At 42.2% G+C, this 9,252-nt stretch overlaps 1 protein-coding gene across 1 annotated transcript; it reads right to left on the bottom strand.

Moving 5' to 3' along the window:
* Positions 1 to 1,791: 1,791 nt before the first annotated feature.
* Positions 1,792 to 6,815, bottom strand: Prmt6 (protein arginine methyltransferase 6). Its single transcript, XM_048443547.3, has 2 exons — positions 5,483 to 6,815; positions 1,792 to 3,530 (listed from the first exon to the last, which is right to left on the bottom strand). The coding sequence occupies exon 1, from the start codon at positions 6,776 to 6,778 to the stop codon at positions 5,651 to 5,653; it is 1,128 nt and encodes a 375-aa protein (XP_048299504.2). The 5' UTR covers positions 6,779 to 6,815; the 3' UTR covers positions 1,792 to 3,530; positions 5,483 to 5,650.
* Positions 6,816 to 9,252: the final 2,437 nt, after the last annotated feature.

Below are 9,252 nucleotides of genomic sequence, written 5' to 3'. Positions count from 1 at the left end.
TACTCAGTGACCAAGTTCAATAGGTTTCAGTACTTATTGCTTATCATATTGTTGCAGATCTCCTGGAAGTGAGGTAGCAGATGGCAGTGAAAAACAATGTGGGTACCAGGAATTAATTCTAGGTCTTCTGCAAAACAGATTCTGGGGTTCCTACAGTTTTTATGATGAAGAATTTAAATACAAAAGGTTCCAAAAGTTTAGTTATGTTACTGGTCATGTACTAATATAAAATCCTCTTTGTGCTGAATTAAATTAACCCCCAATATCTTTTTCCACATATATATATATATATATATGTATATATATGTATGTATGTATATATATATATATATATAGAGAGAGAGAGAGATGTTGTCTATTATAGCACGTTCTTTTATATATAGTGATGTAGTCTATTATAGCACATTCTTTCTGCTCATTAAAATATTTTGATGCATTTTAGAAAATGTTTAGGAATCTGTACCTTTCCTTACCATGATATGTAAGAGTTATCAGGTCTGGTCTAGGTTTAGGAAAAACAGTCCAACATTTTCTACATCGTTAGAAATTTTGATTCTTTAAAATGTCAACATCTGTAAAACTGGCTAAAAGGATGATTTCAAACCAGCCCATCTTCCAAATGGACCTCAGACAATCACATTTGATTGGAAACAAAGGTGTAATGCTTAAAGTCTCAGTCAGAAGGATTGAGGCTGTTCTGGGTACTGAACTCAGAGGAACGTCCAACAGAGGTCCTCTGAAATAATGGGTTATCTGGGCCATCTGCTCCTATCAGAGATTTTTCAGGGGGTCTTTCGTGGTCAAACCTGATTTTTCTTAACCTAGAATAAATCCACAGCCTCTCATTTCCTGTGGAAACAAAAGCTAAACCTCTTCTCCAAAGTAACGTATCTTTTGACTTAAATTTTGAAGTCAAGGCATTTTCAAAATACATATATTGGATTAATACAGCAACATTTATAATCAAATGTCTTTTAGCGACTGTTGCTTCTTCCTCAGCCATCAAACTATTCAAAGACAACACAATAAAATACAGTATCCAGATTCTCTGTATATTTTCCATCTTTACATTGCTTTATTTTAAATTCTTTTTATTTTTATTATTAATTTTGTTTTTTTGAGACAAGGTTGAGTTTCTTTGTGTATCTTTGGCTGTACTGAAACTCACTCTGTTTACCAGGGTCTCCTTGAATTCACAGAGATCTGCCTGATTTTGCCTCCCACATGCTGAGATTAAAGGGTGTGTGCCACCACACCCAACTACTCTTCCTTCCTTCCTTTTTAAAAACTTGATCCTTTTTTCTTTTTTTTCTCCCAAGTTCACATATATTTTTAAACATACTGTAATCCGTTTAGAGGTTTTGTCTGAAATCTATCTTTACTGTATATCTCTCTCTTTTTTTCACCACAAGAGTCTTTAATTTGCTAAGCAATATGGCTAGAATTAAAGCCGTGGCCTTGGCAGCTGGACCCACCCCATTCCATTCTGAGAATCTAGTTTCATGGTGGAGGTACTGGTGGGAGCCATGTTTATTGCCACAACTCATGCAGTTTTAAGGTCCTTGCCACCAACCAGAAGCATGTTGTTGGTTTTCCACAAACACTACTTAAGTGTTTTGTGGCAGGGGGCCTCTAAATGATCTGCACCCAGTTACTCCAGAAAGTCTGTTGTTTTCTGCAGTGTTGGGTATCAAATTCTGGGATTAGCCTGGGCTAGTCGAGTATTCAACCAGTCACTCCAGTCTTCCAATAGTATTTTAAAGCCCCAAAGAACAGACCAGGTTACATAAATTCCAACAAAACATGTAAGCTTTATTACAAGTGAAAGTATAAATCACAAACTAGAGTATGGAAATGAAATCATGTAGAAAGCTGGGGAAGATACACAGACACACATGGTTAGATACAGATTTGGTTGAGATTTTTTTGTTTAGTAGCCAAAAAGGATCACATATTTAATATACTTTGTCTGTTATGGAACAGACTAATATTTTGAAAAATACTGCCTAATTTGAGAGTATCAGATGGGAAAGTTTTCCAGGCATTCACAAGCTACCTGTTGATAAGAAGAGGATTTCTCAATCTGTGGAGACACTTAAAGGATGAGAGCCGCCGTTCCAAGTTCATTCAGCAGAGTTAGGAGCTAGAAAGGCTTCCTAGGCTTATGAATGCATGCAAAAAGCTGATGTTACTCTATTGTCCCCAACGTATCCTAGATCTTTGAGAGGATATAATTATTTATTACAGTGCTTAAATACTATGTAGTTGTTAATAATAAAGAGAAACATACATAGATGAGCAAGTGGATGGCGTGGGGCCTGTGCTGTAAATGCCCCCTAGGAGCCATCTCTCCTATGTCCTGGGTAGTTGAAGGTTGGCAGCTGTTTGAAGCAGACCTTTCACATCTGCCTTCCTGAACTCTTATGCCATTATTTTGTATCTCCTTTAGATCGATCAGCTGCCCCACTGCCAAAATGACAAGTTCACTTGCCTTTGCTACTGTCATGGATTCAGTTTTCTGGGGACCCCAGAGTGTCTGTACCTTTGATTAACTATCCGAGAAGTAAAACTAGGGGCTTTTCCCAATGAGTGCCTACTGTCAAACTCAGGGAGCTATACACTGAAGATGGTTTTTCCAGGAAGGTCTAGGGTCACCTCTGAGACTCCCTAGTACTAAACACTTTTTTTTCTTATCATCAATAATTAAACCTTTGGTACCGTTCAGGTGGTCTGTAGTATTCTGTTCTCAACTGAAGTATGCAGGATTAACATAATGAAAGTTAAATTTTGTTTATGTTCAGAAAGTCAAAGAATTGTGCCAAGATCGAACAGCCAAAAATTAGGTGTGTGCTGGGCACAGTGGCACAGAGCTGTTAACTCCAGTATCTGCAAGGTGGAGAATATATCATCAGAAGTCCAAGGTCATTCTAGCTACATGGACAGTTTCACGTAGAGTTCCAGGACAGTGTTGTACTACATATGATCCCATCTCACAAAGCAAACAAAAAAAAAAAGAAACATATATATATATATATATATATATATATATATATATATATGTACCTTTAGGCAAATTGGTATCTATAGAAACCTTTTTACTTAATGTGTAAATAACATTCATCCTTCCTGACACTTCAACCATCCTATCATGGCTTTAGTTTCTTTAGTGGTAGTGATCTATTAGAGGGTAGTGGTTATTGTACTTTTAGCAACTATGTTCATTGGCTTGATAAATTAATGAAAAAAAAAACTACAGGGATAAATAACTGCAAGCTGTGAGGGAGGGAGGGAGGTGACCTTGACTGTGATGCTCTCTCTTGGGTTTGGTATTTCAGGCCTGGAGCCCTAAGGGCTCCCCACATTACCAGTCCCAATCCGCAGAACATATCACACAGTCCCTGGGTGTCACACAACTCAGGCTTTCAGCCCTCCCAAGTGCGCTCATCTTAAAGGCCGTGCTGGGTTGGACCCTTTGGTACTCATGGCATACACTGTTCTTCTTGTATAGCCATGCTGATACGTCACAGTGCCTGGAAAAGAAAAAGAGAAACAAAATGAGTGCTTATTCTGTAGTACATTTTGTATGCAGCCTCTGAGAGCTCTAGGTTTGCCTTTTACACAACTCAGCACCATGGTGCTGAGAGCCTACTTGTAGGCTACCTATATTAATTACTCGGATACCCACTTGTTTGTGGAGTAAGTACTAGTGTTATCTCCAGTTTGCAGAAGGGCTTTGAAAGGGAAAAAAAAACAAAAACAAAAAAATCGCCAGTGTTTGACATGGGGTGGGCATAGGAGGCCGAGTGGAGGAAGTGCCTGAAGACACAGAAGAGTGTGCAGGGTTTTCTGGCTCCAGGGAAGTGATTCTCAAGCACCACACCAAACTTCCTTATCTTTAGTGTCTGCTTCAGCTCCTGCGTTTGTTTAATTGCTTTGCTTTTGAGAAAATATAGCTAGAATTTTGAAACTTACTTTGCCCAATCAGGAAAATCTAGTCTTTTCTCACACCCTCCCAAGTTTTAACTGGAGTTTGTCTTTTTTTTCCCTTTTTATTTTTGAATATAGTACTTGTATTTACAAAGTATACAGAAAAGAGGGATTCCACAGAACACTTTTAAATAAGAAGGGAATTGTTATAGAGAGGTCAAACAAAACCACCAGCAATCACTCTGGGTGAGAGCTCAATTACAAACATAGAAGACTCCAAAGGAATTAATTTTTAATTCTCTAATTCGAGCCCTCCTAAAATGCCAAATATTCTGACATCAAAATGTTCAGATTTTACTGGTGTGCTTGACTGTTTCATAAAACTGAGTTTTGAATTTGTACGTTTCCCTTCAAAACAGAGCTCAGAAAATTAGCTTTACTACTTCAGCAATTTACTACACAGCAAATAAAAAAGCCAAAAACAGAAGCACGGTCATAAAATTAAAATTCAAGAGTACTCAAGATGACCAGTTTTCAGAGCTGTTTTCTGTCAAACCTTCCAAAGCTAGATCTCAAAAGCACGCTGGTCATAATCAGGATTGTCCTCAAGCCGTGTTCCTCACGAGCTGTCAGGTAAGAACTGACACCAGTAAGAAGGGAACAGCATCATCGCAAACTCAGAGGGGATACACAAAACGTCTAAAGACCTCAACTATAAAAAGTGAGAATGCCATTTTATTTGCCACAGAAATGAGGGAAGAAACGTCAGGGAAATAAATTTGATAACATGACTCACACTTCATTATAAGTGATTTCCCCAAATGCACAACGTTCACATTTGGATGAACTAAAAAGAACTGAAGAAAGGAGCCTGTAAGTAGGACACTTATGTTCCTTCCCAGTGCGAAGTAAAGAACACGCTCCTGGGCTAGGTTCAGCAGTCCTCTCTCTCAGTCTGCTTTACAAGAATCATATTCCTTATAAAATATATATGAAATTTTCCTGGCTCAGTCTTAAAAGTAAAAAAATAAGGATATTCAAGTCATACTATTTAACTTTCAGTCTTTTTCTCTTGTTACTTTAGAATTTCTGTACAGTTAGTCATTTTACTAAGATTATTGTGTTCATCAAATTTAGTACCCCACAGATTTAGAGTAATGAGAACTGGGTTATTAAAAGTAATTCACGTGTGCCGGAGAACCTTACTAACAGATGACTTTGACTTAGAACATAAACACAGGTACCATATTCCACAGGCACTTAGGACTTGAGAGAATTCAGACTTAAAAAAAAAAAAACCTCTAAAAAAATCAGACTTGAAATTTCTGAAATCTAATCGAACTATTTTTCCCTTTTTCCCACTTTCATATTGAGATAAGGGATGAAGTGTCAGATTAGCGCGTGGACCAATTATAAAATCATATTTTATCTTCCCCCACCCGGCCCCCGCAGTGAAACAAAAGAAACAGAAATACAAGTTTGATACTACATGCTTTCCAGGCTTAAAAGCTCTTTAATAGGCACACTACACCAGTCCTTGGTCAGGGAGGCTCACTTTTTAAATAAACATGGCCAGAAGAATGTCCTCAAATGAAGACTGAAGTCACTCTCCCTTCCCGAGAAACGGTGAGGTAAAGGGGGCAAACATGTCCCCTACTTGCACAGGACACCTCCTTTTCTCTTCCGACTTTCCGAAGAAGGTGGATGGGGGAAAAGGCAACGCTCAGTCCTCCATGGCAAAGTCTTTGGTCTTCTCCTCCTGGTCCCCCACTTTGTAGCGCAGAAGCACTCGCAGACGTCGGGGGTTGTCCCGGGAGGGCAGCAGAGTGATCTCGCCTGAAATGTCCGTATCTTGTTCCACCGGCACCGGCTCATTCAGATAGAGGAGCGCCTGCTTCCAGTGAGTGGCTGGGTGAAAAGGCGAGGTAGACAGCACTAGGGGTTTCTCCGAGTCCCCTCCAGGGAAGGTCACCTGGAACCAGACGGCAAAACCGTGCAGGGGCGCCGAGCCATAGCAGCTGCAGCGGAAGCGCCCGCCCACACCGGTCTCCAGCTCCTGCTCCAGGCCGGCGCGGGCCAGATCGAGCTGGGCAAAGCGCTGCGGCCGGGCCAACACGTCCTCGCCGGACAGCCCCTGCACCACGATCTCCGAGTGGCCCATCAGGCAGCGCGTGGCGAAGCTTTCCAGGCAGCTCATGTCTACACCGTAGTGCTGCTTCACCTGGCTCCAGAAACCCAGACGCCATTCCAGCATCTGGTCGCTAATCGGGGCCACGAAAAGCTCCGCGGAAGCGGGCAGGAGGAGGCCACCCTCCTTCAGCCATTTGGTCCGCGCGTGGAGCACGGAGCTCAGCATGGACTCGTGCAGAAGTCCGTAGCCCATCCATTCGCTCACGATGGCGTCTACCTGCTCCGGCAGCTCCACCGTCTCCACGGGGCCAGGCAGGACGTGCACGCGGTCTTCCAACCCGTTGAGCCGCACTACCTCCCGGGCCTGTTGCCAGATGGCGCTGGCCTCCACCGCGTACACGCGCCTGGCACCGGCCTGGGCACAGAAGATGCTCAGAATGCCGGTGCCCGCGCCCACGTCCAGCACGGTCTTGCCTCGCAGCGAGGCCCAGTTCCGCAGGATGCCCAGGCGGTAGGCGTCGGTGCGGACGCGGTCGGCGATCATCTCCTCGTGGACCGAGACGTCGGAGTAGCACTCGTAGTACAGCTGGTCTCGCTCGCGCTTAGTCCGCCGGAGTCGTGGCGGGGCTGCCTCCTGCTCCCCGCCATCTTCCTCCTCGGCTCCCTCCCCTCCGGCGCCGCCGCCCCCCGACTCAAGCTTCCTTTTCTTGATCAGCGACATCTTGGCCCGCCGCAGCCGGCCCCCAGCAGGCGTTGCGCGGTGGGGGTGAGCGGATCGGAGTCCCGGGGGCTGCTGGGATTTGTAGTCCCCGCCAGCCATCCCGCCTCTTGCGGGCGGAGGCTCGCCAAGAGTCTTCTTGGACTACAGGGAGTCTGCTTCCTTAACCCCTTTACAGATTCTCTAAGACCACTCTGTTATTCCGGGATTCTTTCAGTTCTTGCTCTTTCCTTTTGTCTCCCAGTCTCTTTTCGATTTCAGCCATTTTTGAAGCAGACACATCCTCTTACAACTATGTGTCTCTGCTTCCCGCATCGGATCCCCACCACTACTGAATTATGGTGACACAATTTACATCCCTTCCCTGACACTTGTAACTCATCGAGCTCTCTGCTCTAACTGGAATAAGGATACAAAGAATACGTAAGTGGGGTAAAGTGAAAACATAACAATACCAGATCTCGTCTCCGAGTCCAAAGTGATCCCCAATGGGCTGAAAGATCCAGGCCAAGTTCGTAGAACTGCTGTGGCAATAAAATGTCCAATCACCCGCCATTGTGTTTCTGGAGAATAGCTTCTTTGACTTAAGTTCTATTCTGAAAATTCTATGGTTCAAACTAAAGAGCAACTAACATCAGTCTTGTGATACTCTCAAATCCCAATCATTGAGTGCATATGGTAATCAGTATATATAAGCACGTACAGACACATATAAATCTATGTATGTATGCATAAATATTTTCTTGGAGAAATGAGGGAATTATCTTTTTGGCTACTCTTCCAATGCAATTCACTTTTTTGTTTGTTTGTTTGTTTTTCCAGACAGGGTTTCTCTGTGGCTATGGAACCTGTCCAGGAACTAGCCCTTGTAGCAAGGTTGGCCTTGAACTCACAGAGGTCCGCCTGCCTCCGCCTCCTGAGTGCTGGGATTAAAAGCGTGTGCCACCACTGCCCGGCAGCAATTCACTTTTAAAACGCTGATATGTCTCCTTGTAAAGGCGGAATTGATGTCCACATTCTCAGTTATTTTAATTTTTTTCCTGTCAATCAAGCAGGAGTTATTAATCTCTTTTCATTGTCCATAACAGAAATATGATAATTTAAAAATGTGTGCTTTTGGAGCTGGAGAGATGGCTCAGTAATTTAGATCACTGGCTGCTCTTCCTGAAGATCTGGGATAGACTATGTGTAACCATGTGGCTTTAACCCTAGTCCCAGGGGACCTGTTGCCCTCTTCTGACCTCCAGGAACTCCAAGTAGGTATGTGGTGCACAGACAAACATGCAGACAAAATACTCATACCTATAAAATTCATAAGTTAAAAGGTTTTAAATGACTAAATCCTTCCTTAACAAGATTAATATTTTTCCAAGTTTAAAAACTGATCCCACAAAAGAAAATGGGCTTTTGCTTTCCTGTGTTAAAGTACTTTTGTACACACACTAAACTTCGTGGTGATAGAATTTCTTCACCTTTTCTCTCTATTAATGTCATTAATGAAATAGGTTTATTGATGTAAAATCCTCAGCTGTACTTCTAAACTCAGGACTCTCAGTCCTGGTGGCTCATTAGAATCCTCCAAGGAACTTTATCAAAATACCTATAGCAGGGTCGACCTTGACCCAATTAAGTGAGAACCACTCAGGGGAATATCCGCATCTAGTTTTTAAAGCTCCCCAGGGAATCTGAATGTGAAAACTGGTAATTATTGCCATTTTTGATTTAATTATCTTAGTTAAATCTTATATCATTATTTTCAATAGTCAGGGCTCAGCAACCTACAACGAAAAATCCTTAAGGCAGGTATGCTTTCTTTTTGCCTCGGCTTATTACCTTATTTGAACAAATAATGCCCAGAATAGGACATGAGCTTAGTTATAAACGTGAGACTTTTGTAGCACACATGAAGCTTTCACTTAGCGTATACTTCTCCCACGCTGTCCTCAAACTATCTTTTTCCCATTTGGATCTGTTAAGTGTTTGTTTTTTTTAAAGTTATTTAATTAATTAATACATGGAGTTTATGTATGTGTGCATACACATAATTGCCGTGGTATCCTTGTGGAGGCCAAAGGACAGCTGTGGAAGTTGGCGCCTTCCTTACCACGTGTTGCTTGGGATCCCAAGTTTTAATTCTTGCGTTTGTGATTTCTTGTAAAAATATTCTAAACAAAATTTTGTTGGTTCATTTTCTTTTCTCTATTTTTTTTTTATTAGAAAAATCCAATTCCACTAAAGACGAGGGTGTCTTCCTAGCCTGGCAATCATTCTCTGAAGGAATTCCATTGTAGCTAGCCACACCCCTAACTAATGCATTCTTTGCATAACTTGCACAAATGAGTTTTACAAAAATCCATAAGATCACATCACTTTGAGGGGTGCAGTGGCATTTCATTTGTATTTTAATAAACAAAGCTTGCCTGAAGATCTGAGAGTAAAGCAGCTCCTCTGGTCAGCCATACAGATCAGGCAGTGGT

The sequence above is a fragment of the Myodes glareolus genome, chromosome 17 (genome assembly GCF_982192425.1).
Source record: "Myodes glareolus chromosome 17, mMyoGla1.1, whole genome shotgun sequence".
NCBI classification, from domain to species: domain Eukaryota; kingdom Metazoa; phylum Chordata; class Mammalia; order Rodentia; family Cricetidae; genus Myodes; species Myodes glareolus.
The sequence above is the reverse complement of the archived record's forward strand: the minus strand, read 5'-3'. Positions and strand labels throughout refer to the sequence as shown.

What these genes read in the sequence shown, in the direction of transcription:
- Prmt6 (XM_048443547.3), bottom strand. Translation starts at nt 6,778, where the DNA reads ATGTCGCTGATCAAGAAAAGGAAGCTTGAGTCGGGGGGCGGCGGCGCC.